Consider the following 18,377-nt stretch of genomic DNA (forward strand, 5'->3'; position numbering starts at 1 on the left):
TCCTCAATTTTATGCAAAAGAAAAGTTATAAATATATTTGCTATATAACAGCATATCTAATGGACTGAGGGGGGTATCGTCTCGCTATTTATACAGTACGAAGAGAGAAACAAGTACAAGATAACAACCTGGAGACAAGAGAAAGATGGGGGGTTGGGAGAATTTATTTTGGCTCTCCTTCAAGCTCTGATTCTTTATCGATGAACTGTTGAAATTCAGCTTTTATGCCTTCGTCAACGTTGCCATCTTGATTCACCTCCCTCGCCATCTCAGCAAACATTCTCACCGCCTGCGGATAAGTACTGTTGCTCGTCCATCCACATCTACTCACGAGGGGCGAAATCTGATCCAAGAAGTCCTGATGTCGGTTGAATGTGTCTGCGCTATCCGCTTGCCTTTTTAATTCTTCGTCGGTAAATTTGTACGGAATCGGCCCTTCGATACCCAAGAAGTCCCAGCGTCTATGGTTTTTTATGGTCAGCGTGACTGGATTATGGCATGATTGCGTTTCAAATGAGGAGGGGAAAGGGAGTGGAAACTCAACCGTTGAATCTTCATAAGGGATTCCCTAAACCGTGCGATGTCGTCGTCTTTCCATGAGCTGACACATAGCTGGATAGGTAATGCTCTGATTTGCGCGAAATCAAAGGAGAAAAGTTTGTCAAGCTGGGGAACGTCCCTGGAGACGAATTTCTGGTAAGCGTACCGGAGAACAGATTGAGCAATTTTTTCGTCGATTTCTCTTCGTTCGTCCTCCGCTAGATTCTTATATTCATCTGGATAATCGAGGGTCAAATCATCGCCATTGACCTTAACGAGTGCTGGCGGGGAGGCCTCAATGAATAAAGGTCCCGCCCATACATGCTGCCAGCCAAGAATACTACTGATCCGATTGCCTTCCAAAAATATGTTCTCGCTATGAAAAGGTGGAAGGGAAAGGTAAGATGCCACCAATGTAGGGTCCTTCGGTAGGAGCAGAGGAGCAATACGTATGTACTTGTCAAATAGGGAATTGTGTGCTTCCGATGATAGCAAATCATCTGTAGGTGGGCAATCCGAATCAATATCAATCTCCCTCATATTGGGATGCTTTTTCATCCAGTCTATTTCTCGTTGGCCAACTGCCATTGCATATTCAAGAGGAGTTTCCCCTGTGATCCATCAGCAAGAACATTGAAGATATGTCAATTAGGTGCGGCCTTACATGGGCCCCGATCTATATCCAGGTTTGCTCTTTCCTTGAACCAAAAGTCATTCCGAGCGGTAGGCCCAATTGTAAACTTGTCCATGACATCTCGTTGAACGGCAGTGGAAATGAGGCCTTTAACTTCAGCCCTTGACCCCTTGATAGGGCAGCTTGAAAAATACAGGCTTCCATACCTTTGACCAAAAAAATGTATCAATTCGGTGTCCTCCTATTTGCGTGGGTGGGGAAATGCTAATACGTACCGATTAAAAGTTACAGACAAGAGTTTCTTATGAATTGAGACAAGATTCTCAATGAAAGCTATCTGATCCCGCGCTTCCATATTTGCCCATACGTCTTTCAGTGGAGTCCCCCTGGCCTCTTCGGTCAGGATAAACTCCGTGCCCACTGAATTGTCCTCGTTTGCGTCCCATGCTAGAACTTTAGGAACAGGAATCCCAAGAATTGTTCTCACCTAGAATGCGTCTCCATTAGCACTCCTCGTTTATTTTAAAAGTTAAAAGGGAGTATAATTAAAAAATAACACCAGACGAAACGCCTTACAAATTCCATCGTTGCAGCTGTTGATGCCGTTGAGTAGTACTTGGGAAATCCATCGATTAAATATGGTATGCTTGCGATAGCAACCGCGCCGTTATCCATTACAAGCCGGAATACTTTGCTGTGCCCGCCATCTGTGACTTTGGAAATATGTTCACATTTGTTCGCTCCGACTGCCTGGGCTGCTATGCGCTGCAAGGCATTGACATTGAATTCTTTGTAACGGAGCCGTAATTGTTTTTCTTCATCCCACAACCAGCGCCCCCCCGTATAATTGTAAAACTCGCAATAGTCAGTGCTAAGTTCTGGAGAGCTACCACGGTCTGGAACAAAACTATATCGTCGGGATATCCATTGATGAGGGAAATATCTGGGGGCGTAGCGTTGACCGAAACGATGGCGGGCGCAAAATATGTTAGATGAATACCTCCATGGATACACAGGCTTTAAGGGGCCCATCTCGTTAGATTAAGATTGAAATTATCAGTATAAGTCCATCGCTCAATGTATTAGATATCAGGTACTTAAGATTGCAGTCTCCCGGGCCTGTGATCTGATGTTGACGAATGATTTGATGGTGACGAGACACCTGGTAGGCTGGGACATGTCAGATAATCAACATGCCAAGGAGGCCAAGATAGCCAAACTTCGGGAGCCACTTCGGGAGCCACTCCCGCGCTCCCGCGCGCTTACAGTCACGTGACTATATAGCAAAGACCCACATTGAGCCTCCAACCTTCCAACTGCATCAAGCGGTTGGTATCATCTTTATATAGCGGGAGCATGGGCTGTTGGGAATCTGTTTCTCCCCTCTGATAATGCGACTCTAGAGATGATGAGGAATCATAACGGTTTTTCCCGTCTCATTTCTGTATCATGTGGGCATCTCATTGCCACTTTTAAGCTCTGATAAACCCCAAAACAGGAAACCCTACCTGTTGTCATTACCATGGAAAGACCTCGCTGTTCCGATAAAGTTCTATCGATCCAATCATGACCATTAGATGGTTAAACAAGATGAGTTTGTGGAGTGGCGTCTTAGATCGTTGTGTCGTTTGAAAAGACGGACAACAGAAGTTTCAGGTGCAGGATCCCAGCCCTATACAGAATGGATATCAATCGTGCTTTAATGCACAACGCATGAATCCGGGAGAACCCAAGCGTTGATAATGCTATCACGCTACCAGATCCATGCGATCGAAACCAGTGTTCGGGTGATGTCCGCCGTCTCCGTCACTTCGTCATTTTTTGTCATACTCAGTTTTCTGTGGGGCAAGCTATTTCAAACGCCGGTCAACAGGCTAATGTTTTATGCCACCTGGGGTAACGTCCTTGCGAATGTTGGCACTATGATTGGAGGGGCTGGAATCTCTCATGGTGCGGGTAGTAGTCTTTGTAGATGCCAGGCATTTCTTTTACAATGGTGTGTTCGTCCAATTTGAACTAAAGTCCCAGTTGATTCAGAAGGAAACTGACAAATATTTTATGAGCGTAGGTTTTTGCCAACAAATGCTCTCTGGATCCTTTGCCTGGCCATCAATGTATACCTGACCGCATCTCACAAGTACAGACCATCTGAATTAAAGAGGCTAGAATGGCGTTACTTGATCATGTGCTACATAGTACCGCTCATCCCCGCCTTCGCCTTTCTATTTGTGGAAACGAAGGCATCAGGCCCTGTTTATGGAGATGCTGTGGTGAGTAAAGTGTATGACAAGTTTTACGATATAGCTGCCTGATTGTTAACAAATATATGTCTCAGATATGGTGCTGGATTAGACCGGAATGGCAAGCCTTTCGCTTCGCTTTTTTTTTTGGACCAATCTGGCTCACAATAATTATGACCATTGCGATCCTTCTGTACCAGGGCATCGAAATCTACTCGAAGCGAATGAAGATTAAAAAACTTTCCGTGGATGCTGTTCATGAGATCTCAGACAAACATCATCGGCGTGACACCGCCACCAGCGTGCAAGCGGTTGCTCCATTACCGAGTATAGTTTCCACGAGGGCGGACAATGGACCTGGAAATGCCTCAACTTTCGAATCCCAACCCTCTTCCGGAGACGTACAGCCTCTAGGAGAAGGAGATACAAGCGCCAATGAAAGGACACCGCCAAAGACGGATCTGTCAACCCGCGAAACACCAGAAAGAACACCAGAAACAACTACAGAGAGCGCAAGGTCTAACATTAATCATGGGCAACTTCCAACACGGAAACCGTCAACTCTTACACTAGGTCCCACTTTTTATGCGACGGGAGCTGCTCAAGATGAATCGAGATCAAACTATGAACAGCACGGAACACCGGTATCAAGTGGAACTACCGACGCTAGAAGAAACGATTTAGGCCTCGACGAACTCGAAAATCGAAGCGCAGCGAGCAGCGCTCCTACTGCGTACGCCCAAGTAAGATCACACGACGGTGCATCGCTCGGACCTACTCGAACCTCGAGCTTAAGCCAAAACAGGACCTGGAGAACGCGCCTGCCCATTTTACGACCCCTGCAGACTGCTGACAGACATACCGCAACTTATTTGTATATGAAACGAGTTTCACTATTTTTCCTTTCACTACTCCTAACTTGGGTTCGTTCTAAAACAACTAATATTTATCCCTCCCCTTCCTTTCTAACATTTTGTATTTATAACCGTTTCATGCTTATAAGATGTTTTGGATTTTTGCTGACACGGGAAAATTACCTTTCTAAGACACCCTCCACCATTAACCGTATCCATCGCGTTTCTAATCCGGATGACCCAGTATTTGGTTTGGCTCTTTTATCTGCAGTAGTCCTTTCACTGCAGGGTTTTTGGAACTTAATAGTCTACATAAGCACGTCGTTCGATGCTATCAAAACTCTCTGCGCCGCGTGCCGTGTAAAATTCCGTTCGTATACCGAGGTGTGACGATAAGCGCGGAAATTTCGGCTGAGCAACAGCTCGATATGGTAAACCAAACGTGGGATGCATTCCGCGAAATGGCAGGGATGGGCGACATTTCTGGATGGCCGATAAACCCAAGTTGGTATCCCGAGGTTGCCCAATGGCGGAATTTTTGTTGATACTATGGGCAAAGTGATCTGATCGGTTCATCTATCTATTAAGGCTCCTCAAGTTAGCGGACCGCTCTGTTGGGGGGCACTCTCCAGCTGGAGGCGCTGTTGCGACTGATGATACTGATAGTGATGATAATGATAGTGGCATGGATGACCAGGCGTCTGATACGAAAATGGGTCCGTGGTGCGTGTGTTAGTTTGGAGGGTTTGATGAACCGAGTTTATCCAGCTGCATGAATGCTGCCTAAAGAATTTGGGAGGATGGCCGCTCTCCATGCGATGGTATTGGTGAAATTAGTTTTCTTCACCAGTTTGCTGCAGCAAATGTAGTTATACTATACAGTTAGCTGGGGTTTGAAAGGAACAAGAGGTTTTAATCTAATCAACCCTGAACTTTATTTAACAGTATATGTTCAAAGTATTTGAATCCAGTTGCCTTTCCAATCAATGGGCCCATTTCTACTTTTGCATGTATACATTTCGCCCAGCATAGATAGATAGATAGGTAAACATCGCTAGCAACCAACCCACCCTAAACACCAAGATCACAGAAGACAATGCAACCTACACAAAAAGGAATACAATATGATCTATAACGAAGTAAAAAACACTAAATGTACAGGGGGATTAAGAAATCGAAAGCGCCAAAGTATACATCACTTTATTCCAAGCCGTTCCGGACCTTGCTATTAAATCTACGCTCAGACTCCCCTTGTGAGCCTTGTTCCACCCACTGACGAAACATGTCCTCAGGGTCAAGATTGAAGTCTGGCTTATAATCCTCTTCAATGACAGTTGTGACGTCTGCCAAGCCGTCTTCGTCCCCGACTTCTACCTTTCCCTTATAATTCGCCGCAGCAGCGCTCTGTTCAAAAGCCATCTCGCAAGCTTGGGCATAGAATTGTTCGAACGCGGCCTGAAGCGATCCCTCAGATTGACCCTTCGCGACAGCGGAGGAGAGATGGGTATTTGGTTGGCAAAGCTCCGGCCGTAGTTCATTGTCATCACGACCCAGAGAAATGGACATATCGATCACATGTTCAGGTAAGGCAGGACCCATGTTCACGTGTGAGTAACTGAGCTCGAGATCCTTGTAGTTGAAGCGCGAAATTCGAGCTGATCTGAGGTAGCGTATGGGAGGAAGCATATATGTCCCTGTAACGAAATCTGCCTCTCCTTTCCCGCTGCCATGCGAACCTGCTGTCGCCGCGACGGATGATCGTTTAGCGATCAGTTTGCGTGGGATCGTCAGCTCGCAGGACATGGGCATACGCGGCTGCATGTAAACATCTTCCGAGACCATATTTTGGATAACTTCTGAAATGCTGGAGATATCAGCCCTCTGCTTCTCGGCTTGTGACAAAGCGGATGCTTTCCGGCCTTCCAGAAGGTCATAGTGTGTGAATTTATTAAAGCGGAGGTCTAGCGACGTTTCCGGCAGTAACACGTCTATGTCCGCTCTATGGACGATGGCAGTGGCTTTTCGTAGAATTGGTACCAGGAATTGACGTTTACCAGCATATCGGAGTACGACGTCGAGTTCTAATTCAATAGGCGGGAGGCGCGTCTTGTTTTTAGCTGATGGTTTGAGTCGAATTCGGTGAAAGGTACCATTTCCCACGTTCGGTAACGGAGAGAGACGTTGGAGGAACGATATGGGATTGGAGATGTTGGCAGCAAAAGCTCGAGGGACCGTAGGACTGAAAGATTTAAATTTCATCTTTCCGGGTTTCATTGATTGTTGGTGCGCAAACAGCGATTTTCCGAGGGAAGCGACAACGACCTCGCGAATGTGGGGCTGGCCAGGGCTGCGCCAGCTGGATGAAGCTGGTGGAGTAAACAACTCATTGCACACTTTCTCGCAAACTGATCCACGACCTTTCTGGACGAGAGCTGGGGGTGGTTCTGATTGAGTACCACTTGGAGTTTTTGTCCCAGAAAGCGGTTTCATCCATCTTAGCCATCGTCTCTGGCGATCAGCCCAAGGTAGGAATTCCTGGTAGGAAACGGAGTACATAACTGCCGGCTCAGTGTCCGACAAATATGTGCAGAACCGGGTTTGGTCTTCTTCCGTCATTGATACTGCGGTTTCGATATTCCTGTATGCCTCCTCTGCGTCTTTCTCCATCTCCTGAACGAAATAGATATTTATTTGGTTTGTCCCTTGCTCTTTACAGCAAAATACATTGAGAGACTTTTGCATGGAACGGAAAAATCGCTCCTCGAATCTTCTGTTCTTTCCATGGAATACAAAGCCTCTGCTGGGTAGGTCCACAGTTTTGGAGATTATCCTAGGGAAAAACTCCATGACACCCTGTCGAACAAGCTCACAGGCACTTTCGTTTGCGGTAATTCTCACAAGGTTTAAAGATCGCGAAACATCTATCTTGGCGCCATATGTGATTGCAAGATCTTTGAGAGGGCTAATATCAGGCAATAGGAGCATGAAAATTTCTTGGGGCGCCAGATGGATGTCCAATTGACCGATCTCACCCAAAACGGATAGCTGCCAGCAGTCTCGTAATACCATCTCCGCTAAAGCAATTTTTCCAGCCATATGTCCGAGACTCCCGATCCTGGATGCTGTCTGCTTCTGGGCTTCGGGGTCCATTTCCAGAAAAAGTGATGTCCCAGGCCTCCATCCGGAATGCGGTGTGGCCGAGATGTCCTTTTGGTCAGAGATACTCGCAGGTGGTTCGAATTGTTTGCGATAATCAGTTAGCTGATTAGCTGTAAACCCATCTTCTAATATTTTCCGTAGCTTGCGCCATTCATTTCGGTCTAGCTTGTCTCCAGGTTTGCGGTTCCCCCGGATTTGCTCAATATTTTCAATCACCTCTTTGGCGCCTCCTAATTGCAGTCTTGTTTTATCGACCTCTTTCAGGAGCTCAGACGGATTATCCCAAGGAGCATCACCATCAGTTTCCTTTTCTAGTATCCTTGAAAACTTGCGAACGGTCATCTGCTTTGGTCGACTGGCTCTCTCCTTGAGTATCACAACCTCACCGACCTCTCCCAGCGTCTTCACATCCAAACGGGCAACATGTCTTTGGTAGCGCGATTTCTTGACGCCCAATACCGGGTATAGTTTAGGGTCTGTTTCGCCAGGTTGGTTTGGGAGTGTTGTGCTATTATATCGGTTTTGACGGAGGCCAAATGCTTGGGATAGGAGGATAGTCGTCAGGGCCTTTGGAGAACGCGGAGGGCCAAATTGGCATCGAAGACAGGCCGCCGCATTTTGCGACGACGTCTTAAACATCCGTAATGATGGGACCACAGGACGAACGGCCCTGTGTTTCCGTTCAGGGCATAATTTAAAAAAATAAAAGTTGGGATCTCTCCTCTGACGGATGCCAAACTTTTTCGGGAAGGAAGGAAAGTTCCCACGTGATTAGCCGCACTTAGTGCCATACTACTCCGTAACGTTGGAAGATTTACTGGGATCCATGGAGCCAAATTGGAGGCCGAAAACCACTGTCGTGAACCAGAGCATTATTGAATTAAATTAAATATATAGTATAGACATCACGAGGATGATTAATCGTAACATATAAAAGTGTTTCTCTCGCTGATAAATTTCTGCATGGTTGACCAGGTGACCATGAAAGCACAAGGATTGTAAAAATGTACGCGTTGAATCAAGCAGGACGAGTTACATCAAGATATGTCGATCACCATAATGTTACAGTAATGCTGATAAGCGATCTGCTATCAATCTCAGATAGGTACCAAGGACGTGCTGTATAGGAGGACGGTCTTACCTTAATCGTATATTATATATTTATATAGAACGTTATAAAGAGCCAGTTCGGCACCCGACTAAATTTCTGCTCCACTAATCGTGCACAGTATATATTCCTGCCGTAAAAGTCGCGATATTCCGGGGATACTGGGCCGCGAATCACTGGGGCGTAGAAATTTCCCAGCTCCTCAGGTCTTCACGAAGGTCAAACTCAGAGACTTCCCTGGCTTTCCCTTTCCTTGGGCGCATCTCGTATCCGGAAAGTTCGAGATTCTCTTTACTCTTGCTAAGGCCTCTTCGATGGCCTCCGAAGGATGATTTGGACCTCCTATCAACCGTACCGTCCCGAATTGTCTGCCGGGAGTGGGCATCACTAAACGACGTGATGTCTTCATTATCATCGTCTAGTCTTAAACTAGGGGCACCTGATTCCCAGCCGTCACCTCCCGCGAAGATGTCTTCGATCAAACGGTCAGGGGGGAGTTCGCCAGCTCGACACGCCCAGGAGGCAGCTAGCGTACGGCGGTACATGTCCTGCAAATCGCCAGCCTCGCGACTTCGGCTATTAATAGAGGGAATAGAGGATGAATTTTGCAGGTCGCCCTGCTCCGCGGATATAAAACCGCCAATCCCACCGAATACCATGGCAGTTTTGAGAGGGGGCCTACAAACAGTCAGTACGGTGATGCATTCAGATACCTTCTTCAAAACTAAAGATAGATACTTACGTGACAAAGTTGGTTTCGCCTTCGACCTGACGCATCACAATCCCGACCTTTAGGGTACCATTGATTTTGCTGTCCTGCATCAAGTACCGCCTAGTGACTCCTTCGCCGTCCTCATTCTTCTCAACATACTCGGCCAGGTTAAGTCGCACGTTGCCTAGCAGCTGCCTATCCCCGCGGCTTCCAGTGCTAAACTCTTGGATTATCTCGAAACAGATTTCACATTCGTGGAGCATCTGATTCCGATCCACAGTAAGTCTGATGGGTAGAACCTTTCTGTAGTCCCACGAAGCTCGGTGGTCCTGGATGACAGCTTTATCCGTCTGCCCACGATGCTCAGCTGAAGTAGATGACGGGAGGTGCCATTTTGTGTAAGATGACCCAACGACAAGCGGGATGTTATTCAAGTCAATTATCTAGATAAATCAGTTTGGATGGCCCGCCTACAACAGGCTCAGATGTTAAAGCTTGTAGAACATACCCGCAATGTAAATTCGAACTTGGGCTAAGTTGATGGTAAAATATAGGTGAGCCTGTGTTCTGCAATCCAAGGGGAGGGGAGACATGATTACCCGCCTGTTTTTTGGGACTGTGAAAGTGCTTGTTAGCGTTTTGGCCGAGTACACCATGTATTCCCAGGGCTTCATCCTGGCTGGTAGCTGTGCAGGACAAGAGGGAATTGAAACAGCTCACCAAAGGCCTGCATTGTGGAGCAGAAGGGGATGTGTGCAGCCTGTCCAATTTGGGCATGTGTCCTTTCACATAGCAGATTTGTCAGGTGCTTGCTTCCCTATATTTCCATGTAGATGTTTGTCTATATGCACCACTTCATATTGGACAAAAATTAACAATAATGAATGCTTTCTTTTGATCTGGCTTTACCAAGATTGGATGAATAGGATTTTGCCCTGATGATGCTCTTATCAAGCTCGCCGCTTAGTGTGTTAGAGTTATCATCACGTGCTTATTTAGTTGTCTGTGCTGGCTTTTCAACACTTGAGTTACAGTATAAGACAACCAACCACACTGAAGTTACTTACTAGGGCCCCCGAGAGTTGAACTGGACAAATTCATCGCCAGCAGCACACCTCGCAATAATGGGCCGGCTACCACCATCACCGCCTTCAGAGCCCCAATCGCCTGGAGGGCAGTTACATTCGGCAGAACCTGTTCCTCTTGATTCGGCAATACGCACGACCCCAATTCACCATCTTTTACCCGACATTCGTGTCCCTTCTGACCCTCTCCCTGCGCATCGTTACCACCCAATCACCTGCACTCCGCTTGACGCTGTCGAAATTCGCGCGCAGTTGCAGTCATTGCGAAAGGAGTATCCGACTTCCGTAGCTGCTGTCAAGGGCCAGGAAGAAATGGCGAAAGAGGTGAAAAGGCGGATGAAGGAGGCAGAGGAGAAGAGAGAGAATTTACAGAGGCTTATGAAGAGGAAGACAGAAGAGAGGGACACGGAGCGGAGAGTGTTTGAGAAGATCAAGAAGGAAAGAGAGCGCAAAACTTAACTGGTCTTTTTGACTTCAATTGTCGGAGAATGGATGGACAAGATCGAGCCTCACTATACCGAAGGGGGGATGCGCCAGTTACAATTCCGGTATAGGTGATACCCAGGAGATGTTGCATCTTCGCGCCTCCGAGTGGTGAATATTTTATCCAACGGCGCTCGCGAAGTACATCAAACTGATGGTTGTATCGAGTTACATGCATCAGTATACCCGGAACCCGACATCGTTTGACGGCGCACGGATACAACTCTCAGCCCATCTCTCAATCTACAAAATTGGCCTATAAGAGAGATTTCAATACACGCTTACGCGCTTCTTCATGGGCTAGTTGAAAAAGTTTCAGTCCGTAAATCGGATCGAACATTCATAGGTTTTTGCAAAAAGTCAAAATAACAAAAAAAAAGGTTGCTTTCGGAGGGATGGAGTAATGCAACAATCGAGCAAGGTGGGAAATAACGATCAATGGGGCAGATGGTGCAGGCGAATTGTTACATTGACAAACCAGCCTTACGGGATTGGGGATAAATTTCCTGTCGGAATTAAGACCCGTCAAGTCACATATTCAATTCCTTAAATATTTTGCGCGAGTGTCTAAACTATATTAAACGTGTATTTCGCTAGGCACAAGCTGCTCGTGGGTATCATCATCTAACAGTAGTAGCAGCAGATATATGCGATATCAAACTGGCCTTCGCACAACCTCCTCATCCCGGACCTATGCAAAGTGTTCAAGCCATCCCGAATTTTCTGATCATTCTGGACCGGCAATGGGGATTTTACGAGCACATAGACGCTTGATATTCGGCCTTTATGATTTCTCGCACGGTTCCGTGAACCCCGTTTCTCGTCACTTGTCGATTCTATTCAATGATAGGCTTAAAGCCCAAGTGATTTGAACAAAGCATCGACAGTATCAAGCAGCTATTTCGATGAGTCAGCGATAAGGACCCCGGGTATATATGTTCATATGTGTGGGTGGGCTGGGAAGGGATAGGGCGATGATGCACCTACTTTGCTAGCTTTCTTGATCAAATTCTTGGTCGGATTAACGAAATCAGGAGCCAAAAGCTTGCTTCCATCGTCTAGGAGGCCGCTGACTTTCTTCAAGAGCGCAGGAGTGGTTGCGGGTCCAGCTGTCATGAGAAGGTTCTTTGTAACCTTTGTTGATTTACCGTCTAGCAAATCGTCGACATGGCGGATCGCGGATTGAACTTGTCTGGGAAACTCGCCAGTTAGAATTTCGCCGATGCCCCGAAGTTTTTCGCTGATGTCGCCTAGCTGCGGGTCTGGGGTAGGGGCAGGTTCGGGGTTGGCAAGAGCGAAAACGGTGAAAAGGAGGAGGGAGATGAGAATGAAGAAACGTATATTGTCTTCCTTATTGCGTTTCGAGTTTATATTTGGTTTGCTTTGGTTTGCGAGGCTAGGTAGCTTCTTTGGGCCTGGAGCTTGGGCTTGGATTGATTTCCTAAGTGGCTGGAAAGGAACTTGCTCAATGGAACTTGAGCCGCTCTCTTATAACTTCATACCAAATGGTAGTTCATTGACTACTAAGGAGAGAGATGGAGGCGTGAGAAAGATGTAAATGCTCCGAGCGGACTTACCCAAGGCTTTTACAGCTATTCGGATAATGCCTAGGAGTCGGTCTCTGAAAAACCAACACAAAATCGTTGAGCAGCTTCATGTGAAGATATCCGAACGGGAAGAACCGCCCGCAGTCTATCTCGGCAGGACAATGCTCATTTCTACGCTGACTTGAATTCCTGTGGACCTCATCCCAGCTCCCCTAAGAAAGCTACTGGTGCCCTGGCCCCTGGCCGATGACCCATGATTGATATAACCTCTTGAACTATCGCAACTCCAAGCCTGTTCCAAGCAGGAAAGTTGTATGCCCATGGAACTCTAATTCATTCTTCCGACCATCGTAGCCGCGCTCGGCATTTCCCGTTGTTTCCTGAGCTAGAGACGGAGTCTCATGACTGTCGTCATATCATCGGCAGTCTTAAAAAGCATGCTAACGACGTGGGAACCTGCAATACTAAATCATCTCGGCATCGATACATATTTCATATGAACTCCACCAGTTACCTTGATATGGGCCGGCCGCTGCGGGGATATATATTTGATGATATTAGTCAGGCGGAATGAAAATCTTGGACGATGGGGAACAAGCTTCCGGCGATCATTATTGGGCGCGCAATCCACTCAGTTTTGGGCAACTTCCAAAATAAGAAAAAGCAAATATGCGGGGAGTGGTCGTGGAGTGGGAACATAAATATCCCAGGAACTGGAAAGTTGACTCGCCAAAAAGCCACGTTTTAAGGGTGACATCAATAATGAAAAGTAGCATATATTTTCTCAATCTGTGCAATATTTATAAACGTCATAGCTCATACGCGTTTCAGACACCCCATATTCTCACAATATAAAATCTCCCAATTCGAAAAGACACCTCAATTTCCCAATTAACCCTATGGTTGACCACAGACGGAGCTTTTAAAGTCCACGCTCTCCCAGGACCTGAGATGGGGCGTGGATATCGGCTGGGGGGTTATGATCGACGACACTGATCAACTTGCGGAGAGGAAGTGCTCGCACTAGCACAGCAAAGGCCCTATTGGCTTGTTTTTGGGGTCTTGAGTCAAGTTGAATGAACAGCAATGATAAGAGACTCCAACATGCTTTATTATGATGAGATTTTGTTGAACTATCACAATTGATTGATTATTGGATGATGTTGGCGATTGATTTTTTTTTTTTTTTTTTTTTTTTTTTTTATCCCAGGTGGCTACTATATATTTTTGAGAATTGATTCTGGAGATCACTTTTCATGAAGACTGATTGCTTCGAGTCTATATAGAGTAGTTACGCATGCTCTCACTGAACCAACCAACGAGACAAGACATGACGTTGGTTAAGCCTCTTCCCCCGTGCGGGCGGGTTTTGTTGGTGTTCCCAAGCCGGGGAAGTACAGCGTAGATTAGTAGGCGAACGGACGCTTAGCACATGGTGACAAAGAAGAGCGGTGGTGGTCCCCATATTCGATCGATTGAGATCGAAATTTCTGGTGTTGATGATGCTGCTACTGGTGGTATGCACGTGTTCGATTGTAAGAGAAATACAGCTGATATGTCCGCTATTGCCTGCAGGTAAGATAGTGATAGGTTGTGCAGGAGGATTAGGACACTATCTATCTGAAATCTCCGGTTGAGAGAGCTGGGAGGGATATGGCTGAGATAAATAGAACATTATATGGACATTAGGTAACTACTTCAAAAGGAACTTCATCCATCCATTCTTCCCGATTCAACCATGGGTACAGAGTACATGGCCCATGGATTTCTCCTTCTCCTCGCCCTGATCGGTCTCTCTTTGTACATGAGTTCTGGTTTCCAATTTGCATATTTATTTCCCTTGCTTTGTTCACCACACCACGGCAAAATCCATCGAACAAACACTATGGAGCTTGTGAACATTCCACCAGACAATGCAAACACGTCCGCCACCTTCCTCGACATAACTAGAGGAATAGCTTCAAGGCTGACACCATGTATGTACATACATCCGTGTCGCACAATCTTCAGGGCCACTTCAACAACTGCTTCCGCCTATGCATCGGAACCAACACTGCGGCAACTACTCCGTACTCAGAGCTATCCGTTGTCATTCCTGTGACAAAGGAAAAACGCCTCTATGCTCCCTCCATCAGACAGAGACGCAGGTTAGATATGGCATCGGCAGAATAGGCAAATCTTACTTGTCAACCGTGTTTTTGGCTTTATGTTTTCCCCTGCTTGCACCCTCATTTATCGTCCAACGACATACGTTTAACATAGAGTATCTGAGCCCTCAATCGGCCGAACATGTACTCTGTATTTCGCAGTAGGATGGCCCAGCAGGCGAGGCGCAGAACATCCGGCTGCATGTAGAAAATATGTAGAGTAGTAGCCAAAGGATGTCGCGTAAATCCGAACGACCATCTTTCTCGCAAGGCTGACTTATTTTAACCCACACTCATCGACATCGGTGTTCCCTTTCCACTTTGCCTTTGCAGTGGATTACGGCTGAATATCGCATATTTAGAGTGGGAAATGCCGTACCAAACTGGGAATACATTCGACTCTAAAAGGAAATTACCAAATCATGGAAAATACGATTAAATCGGCAACTTGAATGGGGATACGTAGCCTTGCCGTGCATAATTTGCAAGAGGACTTGATGGCCTTCGGAATATGAATATCAGCTGAACACCAAATGCATGGTCGGGATGTGTACCGTTTTTCTCTCCCACGATTGCTAAACCATGATGTTGGCATTTCTGTTCCAGCATTCCATTCTCATATGGTATTTGGAGTTGGCCCAAAGCACAACAGACTCGCGTACCAAGCGCAATGGGGTGTGGGGTTAAGGGTACGGTATGCCGCACCTTAACACATCACGGATACGCGAAAGTACCGTCCTGCAAGTAACTTGATCAATCGAGACGATAAATAGTTGATATTTCGTATAAACGCGAAAAGGGAAATCATAAATCCCGAACGAATCTTTTGCGACACGCGCTGTTTGGAAGATTCTGCCACCCAATCTGCAACTTGCTTGATATGTATGGTTGAGGGTATGGAAACTTCATCGCGACTTTCTGAATTTCTCTTCTTTTCTTTTTCTTTTTCTTTTCTTTTTTTTTAAATTTTTATTTTGGCCTGCAGAAACGACAAACCTCACATCTCCATATCAATGATGCGAATGCAGGGATCCTGAAACAGAAACATGGGGATATATTTAGTTATCGCGTCGGAGAGCAAACATAGTTCAACATTTTTCCCGCGAAGCCAAGGACCGCGACAAATAACTTCAGTCTCCTCGACCTCGCGCTTTGCATACCTATGTCAAGAGACATTTGTCTGTCGGCAATGATGGGATGACGTCGGCATCAAGAAAAATGGCAACGTTCGGAAACATAAAGAGAAAAGCGTCACGCGCTCTCGTGTGTCTCATAAAAAAGCCCCGAATCTCACGTTCATTTTAATATCATCCCGCAGGTGATTTTTTTTCGCCCGGTTGAAGAGAAAGGAAAATCGAACCGTGAAAGTGGTTGAAAAATGGAACAGGTCGCGTCAGAGGTGCAAAAGCAACCCCCCCCCCCAAAAAAAAAAAGTATTTGAAACTACGTAAAGGCGCGTTGTTGCTCGTGGTTACTCGTGCGTCATTTTATTTACGTTACAGCGGATTTCCCGCCTCGCATAAGTTTTTATTTTTTGTTACGTTGCCCTGCAGATGAGCTGCTTCAGATTTTGTGTTGTTTATTTTTGCTGCCTTAAATGTTTCCATCTTGTTTCAACAGGTGATAAAAGTTAAAGAAGTTAAAGGCCTTTTTTCACGCCTCCATGCATGAGGATGGCACCTAGGATACGCAGTAAACATGGCGGAGAGTACGGAGTATCAAGTTCACATCTGTGCCCAAGTAATTCTTAATAATATTTATTGGCACAATAAAACAAATCTTCCTTTTCGAGGGCCTGGCATGACTGAAAACAAGAATAATGGAGGTCATCTGTTAAGTGGGCAGCAAGCAGTGAGCAGCGAGGTGAAAGGTTTGATAGCTGGCTGCAAGGTGAAGAGGCGGTAAAAGAATAATCCCTCTGAAAACTGCAAAGTAGCGGTCACTTGTAGACGGCACAAACTTGATGTCATGAGCAAGTCGGGGAAAAAAGGGGAAAAAAAAAAAAGTATGGCTCGTACTCATTATTGTGTGGACAATATTGGCGACTCATGCAGTGAACATGTGAATTCAAACGACGAAAGCAGCGATGGCGCCCCTCACCCCGCGCCCACTTCACCGGTGTGGGAATCAGCTCTCGGCCCGTCGTAACGCAGCGGGAGGCGGTCAAGATAGCCGATTTAGAGATTACCGTCTAGGGCATTTCAGACTGTCCATGAATGTAATGATAATGGGCGCCGTTATCTTATCAAATACCAGGCTGTAGATCCCGTTGACGCACAACAACAACTCGCGGATCAAGGTTGTTGCAAAATTATCAAATTATCCTCACAAAGCGAAGCAGATCAACCTCTAGTCCAGCCTTGACAAAAGTGGCGGGTTTGGGGTTCATCTTTTCAGCTGGGCTTGGTCGGGCCTCGCTGCATGCACAGACAGACAGACATGGTAACTAGGTATGTGCGAGAAAAAGCGCCCGGGCCAGGCTAATAAGGCTGGACTGGGCGGGGCGACGATGAAACAAGAAACCCCCGTTGAAACTGCAGGTATAACCATTTGATGACTCACGCAAAATATGCATGCAACTTTTCGAGGTTTGCCTTGTTCTGGTCCATATGGACTCTTGGTGGAAGCCACCAAGAGGCGCGAGAAAAAAGCTGTCACTGCAGAGGTTTCAAAACGCCCGCTTGCAGAGAAAACCACTGGTTCCTCATCGCGGATGTCCGAGTATAGTGTAGATCAGAGCTAGTATGGCGTCATTGGGCTCTGGACGGTTTTGCCCCGGACGCGACGATGGCGAAATGTCGCGCGTCTTGAGCTTGGGACTCTCGGGGTTAAAAATTGATGGTTACAAAATATGCATTGTGGGCCCAGCATACAGACTGTAGAGGCGTGCCGCATCTTTTTTTTTTTTTTTTTTTTTCGAGGGAGTTGATGCCAGATGGTGAAATATTTAATATTCAGTAGTACTGTTCAGAACAGGTAGTTACATACAATGTGAAATTTTGGAAATATTCATGCATGATACCCAAAGAGAAAGTCAAGTAAATCGACCACAGCAAGGACAGTTGTGACATTGATATTGACTGATTGCGTCAGCACAGCCACGCTGCGAGGCGCAGTCGGGATTATCGTATTGCCGAGCAGAGTCCACGATATCCAAAAAGAAGGCTGCTGGGGTATCACTTTTGCCTTGTCTAGGTAATAATAATAAGAATAATCATGTTACTGGTGTGTCATCTGCCGCCGTCCATTTATCTGACCCGTCAATCTTCTTCCAGTTCCGCACAGAACCGGTTGAAAGCGTCCTTTGCGAGCTGAACTCCGGAGCTGCTGGTTGTTTGGCCTGTTAACTATAGCTTCCACTACCAGCGCGCGCGTGTTGTGACATCTGGTCGTTTGACTTTCTGGGGGCTCCTGTCAGAATAGGAACGGCGAATGGTCAGTAGGAGGGGAAAGGCTATTCCTGAATTTGACCAGCGGCTAGGTGGAAATGGCAGAGTTATCTGTTGCGGCGCGGTATTTGCTGAGCCTCTGTGAAGTAATAATCACTACATCCAACCATACTTTACTGCGTACATTCGCGCTGAATGGAGATCGTCCGGGATCACGGGGCATATCATTCATCCCCGGCAGCCGTGGATACTAGGTAGGTTCTAACCATCACCTGATGCTGACATAGCGGGAAGTATCACTATAGGTAGGGTGAGTGAGAAGAAACTGCCTCCAGAAGACAGCAAGTGGTTACTGAAACATCAAAAGTCAAGATCCTGACCGCATTCTCGGGATGGACGCAAAAGCAAAATATGACTGGTACAAAGCATAAAACCGTGGCCCAGCATCAAGGAAGGGGGGCTTTCCCTCGCTATATCAA

The 18,377-nt window shown here is 46.4% G+C and overlaps 6 protein-coding genes across 9 annotated transcripts; 2 read left to right on the top strand and 4 right to left on the bottom strand.

Annotated features, from left to right (window-relative positions):
* Positions 1–9: 9 nt before the first annotated feature.
* On the bottom strand, positions 10–2,624 carry BDBG_05003 (phosphotransferase enzyme family protein). The gene is made up of 5 exons (XM_002625093.2): positions 1,751–2,624; positions 1,450–1,661; positions 1,205–1,380; positions 545–1,151; positions 10–461 (listed from the first exon to the last, which is right to left on the bottom strand). Exons 1-5 carry the CDS (start codon positions 2,204–2,206, stop codon positions 164–166), a joined length of 1,749 nt encoding a protein of 582 aa, XP_002625139.1. The 5' UTR covers positions 2,207–2,624; the 3' UTR covers positions 10–163.
* Positions 2,515–8,450, top strand: BDBG_05004 (G protein coupled receptor family protein). Of its 4 annotated transcripts, none has more exons than XM_031721937.1 (5): positions 2,515–3,170; positions 3,243–3,444; positions 3,510–4,337; positions 4,461–5,875; positions 5,938–8,450. In XM_031721937.1, the coding sequence occupies exons 1-4, from the start codon at positions 2,917–2,919 to the stop codon at positions 4,656–4,658; spliced, it is 1,482 nt and encodes a 493-aa protein (XP_031578459.1). In that variant the 5' UTR covers positions 2,515–2,916; the 3' UTR covers positions 4,659–5,875; positions 5,938–8,450. The 4 variants fall into 4 exon arrangements, with proteins under 4 accessions (XP_031578459.1, XP_031578460.1, XP_031578458.1 ...); XM_031721938.1 differs by having other exon boundaries at positions 4,461–4,772; positions 4,857–8,450; XM_031721936.1 differs by having other exon boundaries at positions 4,461–8,450.
* Positions 5,050–8,137, bottom strand: BDBG_05005 (uncharacterized protein). Its single transcript, XM_002625095.2, has one exon. The coding sequence runs from the start codon at positions 8,064–8,066 to the stop codon at positions 5,469–5,471; it is 2,598 nt and encodes an 865-aa protein (XP_002625141.1). The 5' UTR covers positions 8,067–8,137; the 3' UTR covers positions 5,050–5,468.
* Positions 8,270–10,172, bottom strand: BDBG_05006 (uncharacterized protein). The gene is made up of 6 exons (XM_031721940.1): positions 9,968–10,172; positions 9,847–9,863; positions 9,756–9,779; positions 9,278–9,690; positions 8,569–9,213; positions 8,270–8,512 (listed from the first exon to the last, which is right to left on the bottom strand). Exons 1-5 carry the CDS (start codon positions 9,978–9,980, stop codon positions 8,709–8,711), a joined length of 972 nt encoding a protein of 323 aa, XP_031578462.1. The 5' UTR covers positions 9,981–10,172; the 3' UTR covers positions 8,270–8,512; positions 8,569–8,708.
* Positions 10,173–10,284: 112 nt separating this feature from the next.
* BDBG_05007 (uncharacterized protein) lies at positions 10,285–13,560 on the top strand. Its single transcript, XM_031721941.1, has one exon. The coding sequence runs from the start codon at positions 10,372–10,374 to the stop codon at positions 10,789–10,791; it is 420 nt and encodes a 139-aa protein (XP_031578463.1). The 5' UTR covers positions 10,285–10,371; the 3' UTR covers positions 10,792–13,560.
* Positions 11,321–12,653, bottom strand: BDBG_05008 (uncharacterized protein). Its single transcript, XM_002625098.2, has 3 exons — positions 12,393–12,653; positions 11,803–12,256; positions 11,321–11,712 (listed from the first exon to the last, which is right to left on the bottom strand). The coding sequence occupies exons 1-3, from the start codon at positions 12,470–12,472 to the stop codon at positions 11,668–11,670; spliced, it is 579 nt and encodes a 192-aa protein (XP_002625144.1). The 5' UTR covers positions 12,473–12,653; the 3' UTR covers positions 11,321–11,667.
* Positions 13,561–18,377: the final 4,817 nt, after the last annotated feature.

The sequence above is a fragment of the Blastomyces gilchristii genome (assembly GCF_000003855.2).
Source record: "Blastomyces gilchristii SLH14081 genomic scaffold supercont1.8, whole genome shotgun sequence".
Classification (NCBI taxonomy): Eukaryota; Fungi; Ascomycota; class Eurotiomycetes; order Onygenales; family Ajellomycetaceae; genus Blastomyces; species Blastomyces gilchristii.

What these genes read in the sequence shown, in the direction of transcription:
- BDBG_05003 (XM_002625093.2), bottom strand. Translation starts at nt 2,206, where the DNA reads ATGGGCCCCTTAAAGCCTGTGTATCCATGGAGGTATTCATCTAACATA. An exon ending in TTGTCTGTAACTTTTAATCG is followed by an intron (nt 1,381 to 1,449) that starts GTACGTATTAGC and finishes TTTTGGTCAAAG; the next exon opens with GTATGGAAGCCTGTATTTTT. An exon ending in TCCCTTATGAAGATTCAACG is followed by an intron (nt 462 to 544) that starts GTTGAGTTTCCA and finishes AAAAAACCATAG; the next exon opens with ACGCTGGGACTTCTTGGGTA.
- BDBG_05004 (XM_031721936.1), top strand. Translation starts at nt 2,917, where the DNA reads ATGCTATCACGCTACCAGATCCATGCGATCGAAACCAGTGTTCGGGTG. An exon ending in CTGTTTATGGAGATGCTGTG is followed by an intron (nt 3,445 to 3,509) that starts GTGAGTAAAGTG and finishes TATATGTCTCAG; the next exon opens with ATATGGTGCTGGATTAGACC. An exon ending in TTTCACTACTCCTAACTTGG is followed by an intron (nt 4,338 to 4,460) that starts GTTCGTTCTAAA and finishes TACCTTTCTAAG; the next exon opens with ACACCCTCCACCATTAACCG.
- BDBG_05005 (XM_002625095.2), bottom strand. Translation starts at nt 8,066, where the DNA reads ATGTTTAAGACGTCGTCGCAAAATGCGGCGGCCTGTCTTCGATGCCAA.
- BDBG_05006 (XM_031721940.1), bottom strand. An exon ending in AGTTCGAATTTACATTGCGG is followed by an intron (nt 9,691 to 9,755) that starts GTATGTTCTACA and finishes TGATTTATCTAG; the next exon opens with ATAATTGACTTGAATAACAT. An exon ending in GGCGAAACCAACTTTGTCAC is followed by an intron (nt 9,214 to 9,277) that starts GTAAGTATCTAT and finishes GACTGTTTGTAG; the next exon opens with GCCCCCTCTCAAAACTGCCA.
- BDBG_05007 (XM_031721941.1), top strand. Translation starts at nt 10,372, where the DNA reads ATGGGCCGGCTACCACCATCACCGCCTTCAGAGCCCCAATCGCCTGGA.
- BDBG_05008 (XM_002625098.2), bottom strand. Translation starts at nt 12,472, where the DNA reads ATGAAGCTGCTCAACGATTTTGTGTTGGTTTTTCAGAGACCGACTCCT. An exon ending in AATAGCTGTAAAAGCCTTGG is followed by an intron (nt 12,257 to 12,392) that starts GTAAGTCCGCTC and finishes CCAGCCACTTAG; the next exon opens with GAAATCAATCCAAGCCCAAG. An exon ending in TGATCAAGAAAGCTAGCAAA is followed by an intron (nt 11,713 to 11,802) that starts GTAGGTGCATCA and finishes TCATCGAAATAG; the next exon opens with CTGCTTGATACTGTCGATGC.